The sequence below is a fragment of the Antechinus flavipes genome, chromosome 3 (genome assembly GCF_016432865.1).
Source record: "Antechinus flavipes isolate AdamAnt ecotype Samford, QLD, Australia chromosome 3, AdamAnt_v2, whole genome shotgun sequence".
In the NCBI taxonomy this organism is placed as follows: domain Eukaryota; kingdom Metazoa; phylum Chordata; class Mammalia; order Dasyuromorphia; family Dasyuridae; genus Antechinus; species Antechinus flavipes.
This window is the reverse complement of record NC_067400.1, coordinates 25,354,959-25,375,315: the sequence shown is the minus strand read 5'-3', so window position 1 is coordinate 25,375,315 and position 20,357 is coordinate 25,354,959. Positions and strand designations below refer to the sequence as shown.

Here is a 20,357-nt window from a genome sequence, read left to right as displayed (position 1 = left end):
TTCAAGTGTTTGTTTCAAAACAATATGTTTTGTGACATTAATTAAATGAAATAACTTACGTAAACCATTTTGCAAATCTTAAAATACTAATTTCATGGTGTCATTACCATGGGGGAGCCAGAATTTAGCAATAAATATCTTACACTTAGGTGACTACATTTTAGAACTTGATGTAATAGAAAACATGCTTGGAATTAGTTAGGTAAGCCCTGAATTTGTCATTTAGCTCTGGCAGTTACTGACATATGCTTTTGGCAAGTTACAGAATGTCAAAGTTGGAATAAAAATCTGAGGTTATTGATTCCATCATTCCCAATAAGTGGACATTCGGAATACATTGGAAAACCTAAACAATTGGGATTTGCTACTGAGTGAGTGGTCTACAGAACTAAACACTTATCTCCAAATATGATCTTCTGAGTGCAGATCAAAATGTGTTGCTTATCCTCCTGGTCTTGGAAGCTAATGGAGTCCAAATCACATGAGATTGTGGCTGAGGTTGTTGTTGTTGTTTTCCTATACTATTACATTATTTATACTAATTGACATTGCAATGACTCTTTGAATGAATCTGACTTAATAGAGGCTGTTTGTTTTATTTTGGGGGGAAAGTGAAATAAAAGATAGATATTTTATTTGCATTAAAATACTTTAAGTATATTTTGTATCTGTAAAAGTAGATTTATTAAATTAATCTATCATTTCTCGAGTACTTTTATAATAGGATCTACCTCTCAGGGTTGTTGTGAAGATCATAGGAGATATTTGAAAAGTGCTCTTTATAGTTCCCGGTATATAATAAGTGCTATATATTGATTCTCTCCCCTCTCACTTTTTATTTATGTGCTAGGCATTGAAAATATTTAGCTAGAACACAGAATCTTCTTTCAAAGGAATTACCTTGTAATGGACCAAATAGAAACGCAACTAAATGCAACATACGAACAGATAAAGAAACATTTATAATAAGCAATAAGGTAATGCAGTGGATAGAGTGGAGTTAATCTGAGTTAAAATATGACTATAGACACAGCTATCTCACCCTTGGCAAGTCACTTAATCTTTCTCTATCTCAGTTTTCCCATCTGTAAAATGGGGATAGAAAAAGCACTCTCTCTCTCAGGGTTATTGTGATGATAAAATAAGGTATTATTTTGTAAAGTACTTTTAATCCTCCAAACACTCTATAAAACAAGCTTATATTATTAATATAATTATATGAGCACCATGGTAATAAAATCATCAATATGTTATAATAAATTATAGATATAATTATAAATATGCATAAGGTTTTGATATATCATGTTATTTTGATATAGTATTATCAATTTAATAATACCAATTAGTATTTATGAAGCACTTTAAGGTTTGTATCTATTTAAAATAATACATATATATGTACATGTATGTATATGTTTATATATATATATACACATACATATGCATGCATATATGTAATCTTATGAACTATTTAAACATTTAAGAATTTTTACTTCCTTGGCATGGTCTGTCACAAATCATAACCTGTCTATATATTTTCTTTAATGAGAATGCTGGTGGCTGACAATGCTCATTTCTCTGTGACTGACTGTGGTAGAGTGGAAGGAGAGCTGAATTTAGTATCAGAAGACCTGGCTCCAATTATGAGTAACTCAGTCACTTAGCTATGGGCAAAATCTTTAGCATCTCTGAGCCTCAGTTCCCTTATTTGTAAAAGGGGGAATGGTCTAAATGCCCTTTGAGGACCCTCCCAGTTGAAATCTGTGAAATCTGAGGATATTCTTGGAACCTTTCTATACTGGTTGTCACACAACCATACACACACACACACACATAATCTGTCAGGAGTTTATCCCTGAAGCTTTGCCCAGCATCATTTATACATCCAAAGATGTACAGAAATAAAAACACATAGAACTAGTTTCTCAACAGGGCTCCTTTATGTAATTTTTATCCTTTTAAAAGTGAATGAAAGTGACCCTTAGAAAAAGGCTGAATCTCCTACTACAATCATTGGCAATAAAAGACAATACTGCTTTTTCTGGAGGTCACTTTACCAGGGTATTTTTGCTTTGATTTCTAAGTCATTATGTACTGATGGAGCTTGTCATTCTTCCCTTCACATTAGTAGAAATTCATCTCACTTTGATAAGTGCTCTGTAATCTCATCCTTTATGCCTTCACAATACACAACAAAGCTCTCTACTACTGAGTTAAATCCATGCTTTGTTATCAAGAGAGTCTTTTTTGGGGAGTTTTTCATAAGTCTAAGTTTGTGGAAATGGAAAAAGAATATAGTCAATGAAAAAACCTATTGATTAACACACATAGATGGGATAATCATTCTTAATCAGTTGTCTGTATAGAGTCAGATAATTCTAAATCTTGGTTCTTTACCATGTATTAGTTGTGTGGCCACAGGCAAGTTTTATTTCTTTTTCTGAAGCTGTTTCCTCATTTGTAAAATGGGAATCAAATATTTATACTGTTTACTTCTCAGGGTTACTTGTATTGCAATAAAATGACTCAAAATTTCATGTAAATTTGAGGTGCTATTACTCCTTGAATCAAAAGAGATAGGAGTTACTAGTGGACAAACAAAGCAAAACCAACAGATAGGGAGCCTTATGGTAAACAATTTATCCTAAATCTGAAAATCAACCAAAGGTCAAGAGTTAAGGAATAGGATGTAATGGCATGGAGAAATTTACTTCTTCAGATTGTTTTCTGGGGCAAAATGATATACATCATATACCATCAAATTAATCCTTGGTATATATGAGAAGACATTTTCAGTGCATGGGTAGAGAAAGATTTATTATTTTGGAAAGAGCACTGATTCTGGAGTCCAAAGATGTCCTCACATCTTGTCTCTGATAATGACTATATATATGATTTTGGTGACTTGGCTTCCTTGGATGTAGGTTTTTCATCTATAAAATGACAAAGTTGGATTTCAATAGCCTTTGATATCCATTATAACTCTAGGAACTGAACAAACATGATGCAATTCTTGGTTTGGTTTTTTAAATAGCTCTTGGATAACTGAGTTGGGGTGACCCTAAAGTTCATCTAGTTCAATGTCTTCTGTTTGCAGATGGGGAATCTGAGTTCCAGGGAGGTTGATTGAATTCTGAAGGTCACACTAGAGAGCCCGTTTGTAAATTGAGATTCTGTAGCACCAAAGCTAGCTCTCTTTCAATTCTACCATCTAGCCTTGTCTTATATACAAGTACAAATTGCTTGAATAATTTGAAGGGTCTCTAACATGTCCATAAATTACTATACTATAATATTCTAAAGAAATTTAAAAAGACAAAATAAAAAATAATATTTATATTATGAATATATATGAATAATAAATACAACTTAAATAAATAAAGCACAATATAAATGCAGAGTAGTCTTATAATTAAATAAACTAAACCAAAAAATGTGGATGATTCTGCTAGCTAAAATGCTACAAGTACCTGAAGCATACGAGTGAGGTGACGGCTCATCCATTTTTAATTTTTCATTTAATTCATGGGACTAAACGTCAATGAAATATTAAAACTGAAGTAATTTATGTTGGCAACAAAATGGAAAATGACTCTGGCAAAATGATACTCCATTAATGCTGTTGAGTTATAGTTAATGTATGTTAAACTACACCTCAGGCTGTTGAACTTGAACTGAGGGTTAGTTTCCACTTCTTTGTAGAGACATGATACTGAATCAGGCAATCTTAGGGGAACCACAATGAAAACCTAGAACAATTCTTGCTGATATTGGTAAGTAAGTAGTCGTCATAGTAACAGGACACATCCAGGGCCATCATTTCATCCCTCAAGTGGAGCACTTGAAAATCACTGATTATTTACAGATTTGAAGCTGTGCCACTTTTCAAATCCATAATTGGAGGATCTTGGTTCTTGTAGAATTTGTGTTTCTAAGACAGAAGGTACCCTCCCCCCCACCATTTCTTTGATTATGACTATCATCTGATGCAGCAAAAAATGAAATGAGCAGCAGGATGTAGCATCTTTTAGTAAAAACAGGTCCAATAAAACAAAACTCATTTCTTTTGCAGGAAGGTTTCCTAGGCTGATAGAACAATGAACCAAAGCTGTCATGAAAGTACCTGTAGAGAATCTTGTCTTACTGGACTCTGTGTTGGTCAGCCCACATCTAGCATAAGGGTTTCAATTATAAACAATAAAAAGTGTCATTAGCATTATAATAGTATTTTATAGTTTGCAATATACTTCTAATGGTGTACATAAGGTAATCAATAGAGATAATTTTGGATTTGGGGCAGCTAGCTGATGCAAAGGATAGAACATTGGAATTGGAATCAACAAGATTCATCTTCCTGAGTTCAAATGTGACCTCAGATACTTACTAGCTGTGTGACCCTGCGAAAATCACTTAATCCTGTTTGACTCAGTTTTCTGAATGACAAACCACTCCAATATCTCTGCTCAGAAAATCCCAAATTGTGTTACAAAGTGCCTGCCACAATTGAAAAGAGTGAATGACAATGATAAAAACAAAAATATTGGATTGGTGGGGGGAGCGCTAGATCTTGAATTTCCATGGTGTAGATGATTTCATTGTCAGGAGGGTAACTACCTTGTCAATACAATTCAACATTAACTCTGCAAATTAAATTCTTAAAGGTTTGCTAGCAACATACAGATTTTAAATGACTTGCCTGTAGTAATGCAACTAGTATATGTAAAAGATGGGACCTGAACCTAGGTTTTCCTTATGCCCTAACTCATCACCCATATTATCTGAGTATATTAATTACTTCAATAATGATTGTTATTATAGAGTTTTAAGATGTACAAACCATTTGATGTGAATTATTTGAGCCACACAAAAAGCTATAGGGTAGATATGAAAATGTTGTTATTCTCATTTTTTAGATGAGAAAATTGAGATTTCAGAAAGTGGAATTTACTTACCCATGTTAAAAAATGTCAGATGTGACATTGTCTTTTGCCTCTAACTCTAGCATTATTTCTACATTCAGATGTCTGCTAATAGATATTTAACAATTGGCTCTCAGAAAATAAGGCAATGTAATAATTTTCAGTTTAATCTATTGATAAGTTCTTTGTTACTTTCTCAAGTATAGACAACCAGCAAAAGAATAAAACAAGGCCAGATTTGTAGTATACTTAGCAAAACTAAATATAAAGTGGATATTTTGGGAACCCCTAAATTAGCAGAGGCTGCAGCAGCAGCTATGGTAGTGGAGGCAATGGCAGAAGTGATGGCAGGAGGAAGCAGTGTTGACTTCCTAAGGTCTCAGTCCACAGACAGTAGGAGGGTTGAACAGCTTGTCAGAAGGAAGTCTCTTTACTAGCACTGAGAAAGGACTCTATTGTTTTGGCCATACGCAGATCCAGGACACAACCCTTGTGCACAGTTCCAAGGGCAAGGAGGAGCACTAACACACTAGAGTTTATAGCCAGTGTGGATCAGGGACCCTCCTCATAGATCTAGGGCATAAAGGAGTGCTTGTAGTCACTTACAAACCAGAGCACAAGGATCTCTTTGGATCATACCACCTTTGAAGAACTGAAAACCAAAAGGATCTCCAAAAAGAGCTATATAAACTCCCTGAAGCTAGGAACATTGTACCCTCTACTCTGGAAACAGAGTCCTACTTTGATGAAGTATTAAAAGCTTAGTAATACACTGGAAGAATGAGTAAATAACAGAAAAAGATTCTGGTCATTGAAAATTACTATGGTGACAAGGAAGTTCAAAACACACACTCAGAAAAAAAAATAACAAAATCAAAGCTCCTACATCCAAAGTCTCCAAGAAAAATAAGAATTGGTCTTAGGCCATGAAAGAGCTCAAAAGTGATTCTGGAAGTCAACTAAGAGATTTAAGGGAGAAATTGGGAAGAGAAATGAGAATGATAGAAAAGAAAGTACAAGAAGCTAATAAGAATGCCTTAAAAAGCAAAATTGGGCAAATGAAAAAAAGAGGTACAAAAGCTTACTGAAGAAATTAATTACTCAAAAATGAAATTTGATCAAATAGAAGCTAATAACTTTGTGAGAAATCTAGAAACAACAAAACAAAACCAAAATAATGGGCAAAGGAGAAAACAATATGAAATATCTCATTGAAAAAAACAACTTTCTTGGAAAGAGAATTAAAAAAAATTGGTCTACCTGAAAGTCATGATTAAAAAAAAGAGCCTGTACATCATCTTTCAAGAGATTATCAAGGAAAACTGCCTTGATGTTCTAGTACCAGAGGGCAAAATAGAAATTGAAAACCACTCATCACCTACTGAAAGAGATCCCCAGATGAAAACTTTCCAGGAATATTATAGTCAAATTCTAAAACTCCCAGATGGAGGAAAAAAATATTTCAAACACTAAGAAAGAAAAAATTCAAGTATAGTGGAGCCACAATCAGAATGGCACAAGATTCAGCAGCTTCTATATTAGAGGATCAGAGGGCTTGGAATATGATATTCCAGAGAGCAATGAAGCTGGGATTACAACAAAAATCATCTACCCAGTAAAACTGAGTATAATCCCTCAGGGGGAAATGTGAGTATTCAGCAAAATATGGGAATTTCAAACATAAGTGATGAAAAGAAAAGAGCTGAATTAAAAATTGACTTTCAAATACAGGTCTTAAGAAAAGGATAAGAGACTGATCAGGAAAGGGAACTCATATGGACTTAGTAAGGCTTATCTGCTCACATTCTTACACGAGAGGAGATATTTGCAACTCATTAGAACTTTCTCATTATTAGGGAAGTTAGAAGCAGTATATATAGATAGATGGAAGAAATGAGTTGAATATGAAGGAATAATATATAAAAATAAAATTAAGGGGTAAGAAAGGAATGTACTGGGAGAAAGGGGAAGAGATAAGTGGAATGGTGTAAATTGTGTACAACAAAAAGAGGTGAGAAATAGCTTTTACAGTGGAGGGGAAGGGGAAGAGAAAAGGGTGAGTGAGTGAACTTTATTCTCATCAGTACTGGCTTTTCCCCTCCTATTAGAAGGGAGGAAGGCTGATAAAAGGGAGGGCATATTGAGGAAGGGGGTGGTCAGAAGCAAAACATTTTTGAGGAGGGACAAGGTGAAATGAGAGAAATGATAGAATAAATAAAAATTAGCAATAATAATTGTGAAAAAAATTGGAGCAAGTTTCTCTGATGAAGACCTCATTCTTCAAGTGTATATGGAATGGAGTCAAATTTATATAAAAACCAGCTATTCTACAACTGATGTGATCAAAAGATATGAACAGTTCTCAGATGAACTAATCAAACTATTTATAGAATAAAAAAGAAAAAAAAAGTTCTAACTCACTATTGATTGGAGAACTGTAAATTAAAACAATACTGAGGTATCATCTCATACCTATTAGATTGATTAATGGGCCAGAGGAGAGAAATGAAAAATGTTGAATAGAAACTGAGGAAAATGAGACATTAATGCATTGTTGGTGGAATTTTAAATGATTTAGCCACTCTGTAGAGTACTTTGGAACTATGCTCAAAGGGCTATAAAATTATGAATACCTTTTGATCTACCAATACCATTATATACAATACCATATATGCCTAGATTTAAAAAGTATAAAGACCTATGTGTACAAAAGTACTTCTAGAAGCAATTTTTTCAAAGCAAAGACTTGGAAATTGAGGGAATCACCATTCAATTGAGGAATGTCTTGAATAAATTGTAAGGTATGATTCTGATGGAATATTATTGTTCTATGGGAAATGATGAGCAGAATCCTCTCAGAAAAACTTGGAAAGTCCTCATTGAACTCATGCAAAGCTCACTGTACTGTGTAAAATATAAGAGCAACATTGTGGAATGATTGGTTGTGAATGACTTTGCAATTCTCAACAATACAATGATCCAAGACTACTCTGAAAGACTTATGATGAAAAATGCTATCCATACCTAGAGTAAGAACTGAATGTGTGTGAATAAAGACTGAAGCATACTTTTAACTTTATTTTTCTTGAGGGATTTTTTGGGAGGAGAAAGGAGGAAATATATTTTCTTTTATAATATGATTTTTATGAAAATATTTGCATAACTTCACATGTGGCTTCTCAATGGGGATGGGATGTACAGGAAGGAAGGGAGAAAAATCTGTAACTCGAAGTTTTAAAAACAAATGTTTAAAATTGTTTTATATGTAACTGGGAAAAATAAAATGTAAAATAGAAATCTTGTACAAAAAAAAGAGAGAGAATTGTCATTTCAGAATGAGGGAGGGGGAAGTCTCACTGTAGTCTCTTCTGTTGACAAAACTTTTGGAAAATTGCATTCAATTTTGTATTCAACATTTATGAAAAACTTTGGCAAACTGGATAGAGTCCCAAGGATGGCAACAAAGGATGGTGCAGGGCTTTCAGACCCTGAAATAGGATGATTGATTAAAGAAATTGGAGTCATCTATCCTTGAGGAGAGATGACTCAGGGTGAGTTTAGCTTCCTTTAAATATTTGAAAAGCTGCCATGGCAAAGAAATATTAGACTTGCTTTGCTTGGCCACAGGGGGTGAAACCTGAAGTACTTGGTGGAAGTCAGAGAGAGAAAAATTACTTCTAAGTGTAAGGTAAAACTTTCTACCAATCAGAGCTTTGCAAAAGCAGATTGGAAGGCAATTGTTTCTCCCTTACTAGAGGATTTTAGAAAAAGGCTGAATGACCAATTTTTAGGACAGTCAAAAGGGCATCCTTAGTTTGGTATGAAGATACCCTCTACATTCCCTTCCAAATAACAATACTACCGTTTTTAGAGCACTTTTAAATCTGCAAAATTTTGACATATATCATAAATTGAGCTTCTGGTAAGCAAACTATTATTACCATCTCCTTTTTACAGATGACAAAAAACAGGCTTAGAGAGATTATCACTTGCCTAAGGTCATATAACTAACAAGTATCTGGACAGAATTTAAATTTAGATTCTAAATTCACCTGTCTATTCATTATACCATCTAGGGTTCCACACTATTATGATTCCTATGGATGGACACCGCTTGAAAAATTAGTTTCCCATCTTGTGATCTTCAAGACCTACTTGCCTCAGGAACATAACTCTGGAAGCATTTCTCTGATTATCTCCCTTTATCTGTAAATCTTTCTTCCTCACCTCTGTCTATTAGCTTTCCTGACTTTTTTTTTTTTCAAGCATCCATTGGAGTTGCATCTTCTGCAAGAAGTCTTTCCCCAGTGTCCTTAATCTTAGTGCCTTCATTCCAATATTACTATCATTTCCATCTGTATATACTTTGTTAATTCATTGTTTTGCATGTTGTCTCCCCATTAGACAACTCCTTGAGTTTTTTTTTTTTGCTTTTCTTTGTATTCCAAGTGCTTAGCACAGTGCCTAGAAGTTTATGTTTACAATAATATTTAATAATAAATGTTTAATACATAATAGTGGACTGGCTCTTTGGTCCAAATTAACTTTTTTTCTGTTTTTTTTTTTTTCATACAATATTCTACCATCTGTATCTGGACTTTTGCACAGCCTGTCTCACAGTGTCTGGAATGTGCTCCCTCTTTACCTTAGAATATTTAATTTCCTTCAAAGCTCATCTTACATGCAAAGTAAAGTTTTTTTTCCTAACACCCCCCCCCCAATTAATGCCTATCACCTCAAGTTTTCATGTGTTACTTTGTACATCCCCATATGTCTAAGGATTCTTTTCCCTATAGGAAAGAGAGGATTTGAGATTAGGTTCTGTTTCATATCTTAATCCATATGTTCAGAATCCTAATGCCTATAGCATAATACTTGGAACAGAGGAAGTCCTTAATGAATGCTTGTTAATTGACTGATGTGCCAGATCAGCAAAAGATGTGTGATTTTTTCAGTTGGGGAAATCCCAGTGTGGGAACCTTCTCTTTCTCACTAATCAAACCCCATGATGATTTAAAGAAGTCTTAGAAAGATACTAGATATAGCATATCTATATGCTATAGATGCATAGATGCATAGAGATAAAACAATTTTCTTATGTGCATATGAAAAGTTAAGTGTTATAGGTGAGATTAGAATCCAGGTTTTTATCCATTCTGCTATAGCTAATTCTATACTTGTTCAATGTCTATCTGAAGCATAATTTTGTTTTAAGGGAAAGAGTCCTAATGTGAACTGGCCAGTATCTTAGATGGCAGAAAGGAGGGATCAAATAAGTGAAAGCCCAATATTTAAATCAATCAATCAAGTAGTACTAATTAAATACTTCCTGTCTTCCATGCACTGTGTTTGGTGACAGGGATATAATGAAAACCTTTAGTGGAATGCAAGTTCCTTGATGGAGGAGACTGTTTCATCCTTGTTTTTGTAGTCCCAGTTCTTTAACACAGAGGGTAACCCTAAATTTGACTCTAATTTTGACCTTCACTTAAACATTTTTACATATGCTTGTTGACTTGAATCAAATTTGGTGAACTAGAAAAGACCATCTTTTTTATAGAAAAGGCTAAATTTATAATACATGTAATACATTTATAGGCAGGGATTTTTTCATTTGTGGGTCCCAAACAACAGTTTTTTTTAAGCATATAGCATGTTATCCATTGCTAACTAGGTACAGCAGAAAGAAAGGCTATATTTGGAATAAAAAAACCTGCATCCAAGGTCCAGATCTATTATTAAATTCACTTCTTTAAATTCTAGTTTCCTTAACTATGAAATAAAGGGAATGGACTAGATGATCTCTTAGGTTTCTTCTACTTCTAGCTGAATAAGCCCATGGTCCTAAGTGTTTAACAAGTCTTTGTTGTTAGTTCAACACCAGTAGTAGAAAATACCGATGGTACATGTTTATTCATGACTATAAGTTGCAGAGAAGGTCCATTGATAGAAGAAATATCATTATCAAGAGTTCTCTATGTTGGTAAAATTAGTTTCATACTCTTTCCCTATCCATGGTACTATAGAATGGTTTGGGATGATGGATTGTAGTCAGTTCAGTGACCTGGTAATTATTTTTCACTATTCTTTTCTCACTGTTCATCTAGGTGTTGAGACTCTGGGATATCCAACATCAGCTCTCTATTCAAAGGATGGCTTGTCCTTTTACAAAGAGTCAGGAGTTCAAATGTCTCTTCCACTTTGATGAAGCTCACGGTCGGCTTTTTATTGCCTTCAATAACCAGCTAACGTTTTTGGTGATGAAAAATGAGACCAGCAAAAAGGTTACAAGTCATGAAAAACCAGTCACTTGTGTGCTATACAACTCAGTCTTCAAGCAGGTAACAGTGCTTTTCTCTCTCTTTCTCTTTCTCTCCTTTTCTGTCTATCTGTCTGTGTGTATGTGCATGTGTGTGTATCCTAAGCCGTAAGGGACTTAGAAGAGATGGTTGGGTATATTGGAAAAACCACTGTATTTAGTTATAGGGAGAAAAACCACATGGGTTGAAATCCAGCCTCTGCCTCTGGAAAACTGACAATGGGCAAGTCATAAGGTCCTTGAGTTTCAAGGACTTCACTGGTAAAAAGGAAAAAAAAAAATCAGTAGAAATGTAATAAGCACCTACTGTGTGCCAGTTGCTATTCTAGGTACTGATTATACAAAGATAAAGGTGAAATAGGTTTCACTTTAGAGGAGATTATATTCTACTTGAGAAGACACTATATGTGTGTATGTATATACATATACATACACACACATATATGATGTATACATATATAATAAATACTTACAGAATTATTTTGAAGGAAAAGTGGAAAATAATACATGGGATGAAGAAATGAACTCATCACATAATACAAACCTGATAGAATTGTGAGGATAAAATGAGATATCTGTAAAGCATTTTGCAAATATTTTCTTTTGGGCAGGGGATAGTTCTTTGGATGTGCAAATTCACAGGTTAGGTAACTCCTTATGAGGAAACTATTTTTAGACAAAAGACTTGTCTGCACTGGATGGTCTTAGAGAGTCTATTAAAGGCACTGAAAAGTTAAATGACTCGCCCAGGATCACTTAGCCAATATTGTTCTTTCTTTGGAAAGGACTTGAACTTAACTCCGATTCCAAGTCAACTTTCTATACTTTATTTCATTTTTAAAAAAAAAAATGTGCTTGTGATTTATTTTTAAAATTTAATTCATTTTATTCTGAGCTTAAGAAATAAAACAAGCCTTTTCATAACCAAATAGACTAGAAAATAGTTTCTGAAACTGACATGAAATTGCAATTCTATTATATACAACTTGCCATTCCTTTTAATATATAATAAAATTATCATGTAATAAGATTTTGAAGCATCTTGTGACTGTCTCCTCTCTTCTCTTCCTCCACCTCCTCTACTTTTCCTCCTTCTCCTACTATAAGTAATAATATTAATAGACAATTATATAGCACTTCATTGTTTTAAAAGCATTTTTATCCATTTATCTATTTCATTACTAAGTGTTATGTAAATACTAGTGACTATTATTAAAGAATTCAAGTCTCTAAGTTGCTGTAATGCCATTTTTAAGCTCAGGGAGATGGGAATGAAGAAAAGCAATGGGAATTATGGGAAAGAAATTCTTAAATGCAAGTTTGCTGTCCTGTGATGGTGTCTGCATTCAGCTGTATGTAGGTAGTGACTTGTCTTTTGGCAAATACTCACACCAGCACTGATATAATTACTTAAAAAACTATGGCAGCAAAAGGAAAACAATCTAAAGTGAAATGTACCAAACTTCTCTCTCTTCTCAGCTTATCTGGCTATTGCCCAGTTACAAGCAGGATCTGGCTCTCAGACGTCCTTTTATGGGTACCACACTACTGCATCCGGAGGAAGGCAAGCTCTGAAATATGCATGTGCCATAATTAGCAAGGATCTATTCTCCTGGCATATTTCACACAAGTGGCTCCCAGTGGCAGACCTGGGTGCATTCCTAATAAAATGATGCAGTTAAATGCAACGCCACTTGGTATGCAGCCTGAGAGCTGTTTGTCTTCCCAGCACTTTAATGATGCACTGCAGCCTTTGGTACTCGGGCGTTACCTGCATCTCAATGAAGAAGCAGTGATGCTAGAGAAAGGGAAGTGCCTCAGTGATGGACTTTTGTGAGGAGGGCACAGAAGTAAAGCTTTCCTTTGCTGATGGAAAGAAAGCTCAGGGAGGGGACAATGGAGCTAGATCATAGGGCAATTCAAGGAGTCACAGGGAACAGTAATAGGGCCCCTCTTACTTTAAAGCAGAAAGTTATTCCTGGTCTGACTGCAGCAACAAAGCAAGAGCTAGGCACAAAACAAATATCCAGCATGTAGGCAATTAAATTAGGAAATTGTCCCCCCTCCCATTGATTTTTTCTGCAAAAGCCTTGGAGCTTGTGTGGAAATGAGCATTTTGGTGAAAGCACAAGCTGTAGAATGTCATGTTGCCTCTAATGAGGCGTTTGTCACGTAGGTTTCAAATGCTGTTTTCCTTTCATACCAGGAGATAAAAAATCTTTTCAGAATCAATCTATTCTGAGTTCCATCTGCAGGGATCCGTTTCATTGCAAATGTTTTGTTGAACTTCGGGTAAGCAACTTGTTAATTTGCCTCCCCAGTGGCCACCGGGACATGTATATTTTCTCAATAATAAACACTGTGCTAATTGAGATCTGCAAAGGTGTGAAAGGGGACAGAGGCTGAGACAGTCAGGCATCTGATGGATTAATAGATCAATTGGCTTCAAGCTACAATGGCCTTCCATGAGATAATATTGGACAGTGAGACATAACAGCTATAGCCAGAGCTGTAGCTAGTGATGTTGTAACATAGGACAAAAAAGTAAAAACAATAACAATAAAACCACTGTTGGGAATGGGGAGCATTGATAGCAAAAAGAGACAGTCCAATCAAGGGTGCAATTGTGCTGAGCAACGGTAGGGAGGGATGATCTCCAATTGGCGATAGAGATAAGGTTAGGCTCTGAAATCAATGAATCAAGCTACCAGAAGTACTTTAGAAAGTCTGTACTCCTTTTATAAGCACTATACCAAGTACTGGGGATATATACACATTATAAATACATATGTGTATATAGACACAGAAATAAATATGCATATACACACATATGAAAGGAGATTTGAGAGTTGGAAGTTGGTAGCTGACTAGTCCACAATCCATACATGAAAATAAAATTCCCACTAATGTATCCAACACGTGATTGTCCACTTTCCCTAATAAAAATGTTATAGAGATATTCAGATTATATAGTAATATGATATAGTGAAGGGATATGGGAAGAGAGTGAATATGGGAATATGGGAAGAGTGAATATGGGAAGAGAGAGCCACCTTCCCGCTTCCTGGAGCAGAGCCACATCTGTTCTATGTTTCAGGCTAACATACTTTCTAGCAAATCTGCTGTTTGAATTCTGGTTGTCCTCATCCTTCTCTCTCTACAAGCTGGACCACTGGCTTCTGGGACCCTGGGCTCTTATATGTGAGCCTTTGACGTACCTAGTCTGGAGCTCAAGTTACCACATACTCTAAAGCTACTTCCATATTCATGTGAACCTTTTCTATATTCTTCCAACTTTATGTATTGTCTTCTCTTTAGAATATAACTTCTTTGGGGCAGGGTCTGCCTTGTTTGCTTGTGCTTATATCTTTAGTGTTTATTTAGCACATTACTTAGTACATAATAAACACATAATCTTTCCTTTCTTTCTTCTTCTTTTCCTTCTTCCCTCTCCCTCCCTCCCTTCCTTTCTCCTCCCTCTCTCCCTTCTTACTTCCCTTTCCCCCTCTGTCTACCTTCTTTTATTCCTTCTTCTTCCATTCCTTTTTCTCTTCCTCCTTTCCTCCTCCCTCCCTCTCTCCTCTGATATTCCCTCTGTCCCTCCCTTCATTCCTTCCTACATCCTTCTGTCCTTCTTTCCTTCCTTTCCTTCTCCTCTCTCTCCCTTCTTTCCTTTCTTCCCTCCTCCTCCTCCTTCTCTCCCCTCCTTATTTTCTCCTCTCCCTCTTTGTCTACTTGCTTTCCTTCCTTTCTTCCTTTCTTCTCTCCCTTCCTTCTTTCCTCCCTCTACCCCTGCTTTCTTCCATTCCTTCCCTCCCTCCTTCCTTCCTTCCCTGTCTCTCTCTCCTCTCTCCCTTGCTCCCTCCTTTCTTTTCTACCTTTCTCCCTCCTTCTCTCCCTTCCTTCTTTCCTACTTTCCTTCCTTTCCTCCTCCTCCTTCTCTCCCCTCCTTATTTTCCCCTCTCCCTCTTTGTCTACTTGCTTTCCTTCCTTTCTTCCTTCCTTCTCTCCCTTCCTTCTTCCCTCCCTCTATCCCTGCTTTCTTCTATTCCTTCCCTCCCTCCTTCCTTCCTTCCCTCTCTCCCCTCCTTCTCTCCCTTCCTTCTTTTCTACCTTCCCTCCTTTCCTCATTCTCCCTCTCTCCCTTCCTTACTTTCCCCCTCTACCTCTTTGTCTACTTGCTTCCCTTCCCTTTCTTTCTCCTTCCTTTCTTCTTTCCCTTCCTTCCCCCTCTCCCTCTTTGCTTCCCTCCTTCTTTCCTTCCTTCTTTCTTTCCTTCTATCCTTCCTCTCTCTCCTTCCTTCATCCCTTTTTTCCATACTTAAAATAAGAAAACAAATAAATAGATGTAAACAATTAATATCTAATCAATGAGATATGAGAGACATTGCAATGTAGTGGTTAAAGAGTCAGCCAGGAAGATCTGGGTTCAATTTTTTCTTATGACAAATCCTGGCTGTATGACCCTGTACAATTCATAACCTTTCCATTTCCTCAGGTTACATTTTACGCTTTTTAATGAATTTTCTTTTCCTTTATTCTAGATTAAGAAGCAACATAGAATGATAACTAGAGGGTTGGAGTTGAAAAAAAAACACCGACGGTTCAAATCTTGCCTCTAATGTTTACTAGTATATTTTAATATGTTTTAGGCAGCTCTCTCAGACTATAAACTATTCTAAATTGTAATTTGATAGTGGAAGAAATCACAGGCACTTAATGTGTTGAGCTTCCATTTCAAGACTTGCCTGTGATATTAATTATAACTAGATTCATTTCAGCTGTATTTAACTGTTGGGATGAGGAATGGGTAGAAGAATGTGTGTGATTTAACTCGGGCCCCTAGAGATTACCTTTGAAAAGAGCAGAGTCAAGGGCTAGAAGTATAACAGATAGCTTTCTGACAGCATTCAGGATGTGTGAATGAAAAGCCCCAAATGCCTATCTTTGTCATCAAAAATCATTTCATATTTGTTGAATTATTTTGCCTCTTAATCATTAACTATTTCCTTCCCTTGCTTTCAAATCTTTACAAATCTAAGCTTTTGAGAATCGTAGATTCACAGAATGTCAAAGTAGATTGCCCCTTGTCTCTTAAATCCTCCATCTCTCCCTCGTTATTGGCTCCTTTTCTGCTGCCCACAAACACATCCATGTCTCTCTATCCAAAAATAAAAACAAAAAGCTCTGACCATTCCTGCAAGCTGCTGCCCCATATTTTTCTTAGCTAAACTGTCTTGTAGCACATATTTATGTACATGTGTATGTGTATACATATATATACACATACAAACATCCACATATATATATATATATATATATATGTATGTTTGTTGTCCAGTGATTTTAGTTCATTATGATCCTTTGTGATTCCCATTTGTGATTTTATTGGTAAAGATATTGCAGTAGTTTGTCATTTCCTTCTCCAGTTCATTTTATAGGTAAACATACTGAAACAAAGAGGGCTAAGTGACATATTTAAAGTCACACAGTTAGTAAGTGCCTGAGGCTAATTTCTCTTGAGGCTGAATCTTCCTGACTCCAGGCCCAACCTTTACCATTTCACCTATCTATGTCTATAATAACATATGCATACATGCACATTTCTATGTATACACACATGGGGGCACACACATATGTGTATATGTATAAATATAAATATTGTATATATATTGTGTATGTGTGTGTGTATAAAACAGAAAAAAATCACCACCTTGACTATATTTGAGAACATAAAGAAATGTTCTTCATAGTCCAAAAGCAGGACCATTCATGTATAACTTCCTTTTTATTTGTTTTACAATTTATAGTTTTGAAGCTTTCCAACTTTTATCATCTTTTTCCAGCATATAATACATGTGAGGTGAAACCTCTGAATTATTTTGATTTGCATTTTTATTATTCATTCTAGGGCATTTTTATATGGTTGTTAAACATTTGCATTTCTTTTGAAAACATTGTGTCTCTCATGAGGCAGCTTAAAAAGAGTATGATGGCAGAAATCATATTTAGAAATGTAAAAGACCTTCGATATAATGTAGCCATTTATTTAAAAAGTAGTTATTCACTGCCTACTATGTGCCAGGCACTGTGCAGGGACTAGTGATACAAAGATGAAAATGAATCCTTCCTGAAGACAAGGAGCTTATATTCTAGGGGTGCAGGAATAGGAGGGGGAAATGGTATACATACAAATAAGTAAGTACAAAATAAATATAATTAATCAATAAACATTTATTAAGCATCTACCAGACCTGTGCTAAGCTTTGGGGATACAAAGAGGCAAAAATATCCCTGCCTTCAAGGAACTTACACTCTAATGGATAGATAATATGCAAACAAATAGGTGCAAATAAAATATAGACAGGATAAGTAGAAACTAACAGAAGACAATAGAATGAAGAGGAGGAAGAGAAGGCTTCCTGTAGAAAGTGGGATTTTAGCTGAAACTTAAAGGAAGCCAGAGAGGTCAGTAGGTGGAATTGAGAGAGAGCATTCTAAATAAGGGGAAAGCCAGAGAAAATGCTGCGAGCTGAGAGATGTTTTTTTTTTTTTTTTTTTAATTTATAGAACAGCTGGGAGTTAATGATTTGGGGAGAGAAAGGTACTAACAATGGGAAGAATCAAGAATGGTGTTAATGCAAAATGTGGCATTTAATTTAAGCCTTGAGTATAGTTGGGGATTCTGAAAAACAAAAGTAGGGAGAGAATCCAATTCCTTTCAGTTTGCAAAGGAGAAAACTTGTCCACTTACTTAATAAGTAGAATAGCTGCTCTTTGAACCCTGGTTTTCTGTCTTTAATTCTAGGGACCCAGCTCTGCAAAATACCAAGTGCATTATTCTGTTCCTTTCTTTGCCACAGTGTCCAGTAAGGAGGAATTCAATAAATTCTTGTGGGCTGATTGATTGAATTTCTCACTCCTAGCTTCCCCCCTCTCTCATCCCCATCAGTGTTCTTCAGTCTTCTCCTTTGCTTGAATATTTTTTATATTTTCTCTCTATTGCAGGATTTTTTTTTCAAAACATCTTGCCTGTAGACTTTATTATTTCATTTTGGACCCCAGTGAGTATTCATCACAATCACTGCACTGAGCATAGTCAAACAAAACAATCCATCCATTATTTTCCTTCCTCTTTCCTTTATTTCCAGATAGAATTGTTCCCTTTCACCTTCCTGTAAAGAAAAGCATGGGGGACCCTTAGGAGTCTTCTGCAAAGGAGCCACATTTCTTCTTTAGCTTTTTTCTGCACTGGAAAAGCTTGCTCTTGCAGCTACAGCAGCAGAATGAGCTGTTGGGGAAAGATGAGGAAACACCTGGCTGGCATTAACAGCTGAAAACCACCATCAGAGTAGCTCACTTGCCCTGGAGATTGTTGTAATGAGCCCACCTTGAGTCAGATTCTTAAAGAAGACTTTTTTGGGGGAGAATTGAGAGATACTCAGATGTTCATAAAAAAAATAAAATCTACATACATAGGGGTGGGGAAAAGATTGCTAAATCCTCAGTAGTACTCCTATGGGATAAGCTTGAACATGGTAGGTTTGGGGCTGGAGGTGAGTGATCCTATTGATGGGGGGATTAGAGAAATTGATAGGTAGCACAGTTCAAATCACATACTAGCTATGATCCTTGGCAAATCACTTAACTTATGTTTGCCTCAGTTTCCTCATCTGTAAAGTAAAAAAGATTCTACCTCCCAGGGTTTCTGTGAAGATCTAATAAAACAATAATTATAGAGCACTTGCACAGTGCCTTACATATATAGTAGATACTATATAAATGCTAGCAATTAGTGAAAAGATGATGAGCATAACATGCTGTCTTCAAATATTTGAAAAGCAGGAACTAGAAATAGAGGTTAATCTTATTTTCCTTGCCTCAAAGAGCAGAATTAAAGTCAACTGGTATTAGTTTCAGAGAAGAGAAAGTAAAGACCAAGAGATCTTATTACAAATAGAGTGAGCTTTTCCACACTTTATCACTATGTGGTGGCTGGATGACCCTTGTCAAGGGTCATAGATTTGGTGATAGAAGAGACATTAAAGACCATTCAGTCCCATTTCCTTATTGGAGAGATGAGGAAATGGAATCCTGAAGATCCTTGCAAAAGCTCATGTGGATAGCAAAAAACAAAAGTGGGATTTGAATCCAGTTCCTTCAGATGTGTTTGTCTTACTAAAGGACCACACTGCCTCTGTTACTGAAGGAATGCTTTTCCAGTGGGGAATGAGCTGCCTCTTTGAAGGGGTCCTTTCTAACGCTGAGATTCTGATTCTATAATACATTTATTTTATGTTAGTTGTTTATATAGGGTAGATAACAAGCTCAGTGTTTCTGCTTCATAACTTCATAACTGAATCAGGGGGTTCAACTTCATCAGCTTTTGACAATTTGGAAGAAATTTCTAATTTACATCATACATTTATAGCTGTAAATTGTTATAGGAATGGGGATTGCTATTAGAAATGGGATTTTCATGAGCAGATTTACAAACCAACTAGGTTTCTGACTCGAATGATCTCAATCACTTGCCTCTTCCTACATTCTGGAAATTACTATTCCATTCACCTCACTCTTACTGTGAGACATAACTTTAAACTGTTTTTCTGAAATGGCTGTAGAGGAAATATTGTGTTTCAAATGATGGTGTCTGAAATAACCCAGAAGCCCACATGATACTGGTGATGGTAATTAAGAATGATGAGCTGAGCAATTTGTGGTTGATGACTTCTACTAATGCTATTTCTGTCTTCTCTTCTTCACTCAGGGAACACTTAGAAAATCAACCTGGGATTATTAGAATGCTAATAAAAATAACAATCATTTATATTTTCCAGTGCCTTAAAGCTAATAAATTCCTTAATAATAATAATAGCTAGCATTTATACAGCACTTTAATGTTTTGGAAGAAATTTCCATTTGCAATCTCATTTGATCCTTACAATAACCTTATGAAGGAGGCACGTTTACAATTTCCATTTTACAGATGAGGAAACTAAGGCTGAGAGAAGTTACATGACTTGCTCAGCTAATAAATCTCCAAGGTAGGATTTAAACTCATATCTTCCTTACTCCAAGTCTGTGTATGATGACATAGCTTTCAACAATTTCAACAA

At 35.7% G+C, this 20,357-nt stretch overlaps 1 protein-coding gene across 1 annotated transcript in view; it reads left to right on the top strand.

Moving 5' to 3' along the window:
* Positions 1–20,357, top strand: part of WDR49 (WD repeat domain 49) — a 181,211-nt gene that overhangs the window by 81,596 nt on the left and 79,258 nt on the right. Inside the window, exon 7 of the mRNA XM_051990484.1 lies at positions 11,027–11,260. Within this exon, the coding sequence (XP_051846444.1) occupies positions 11,027–11,260 (234 nt within the window). The remainder of the gene's footprint in view (positions 1–11,026; positions 11,261–20,357) is intronic.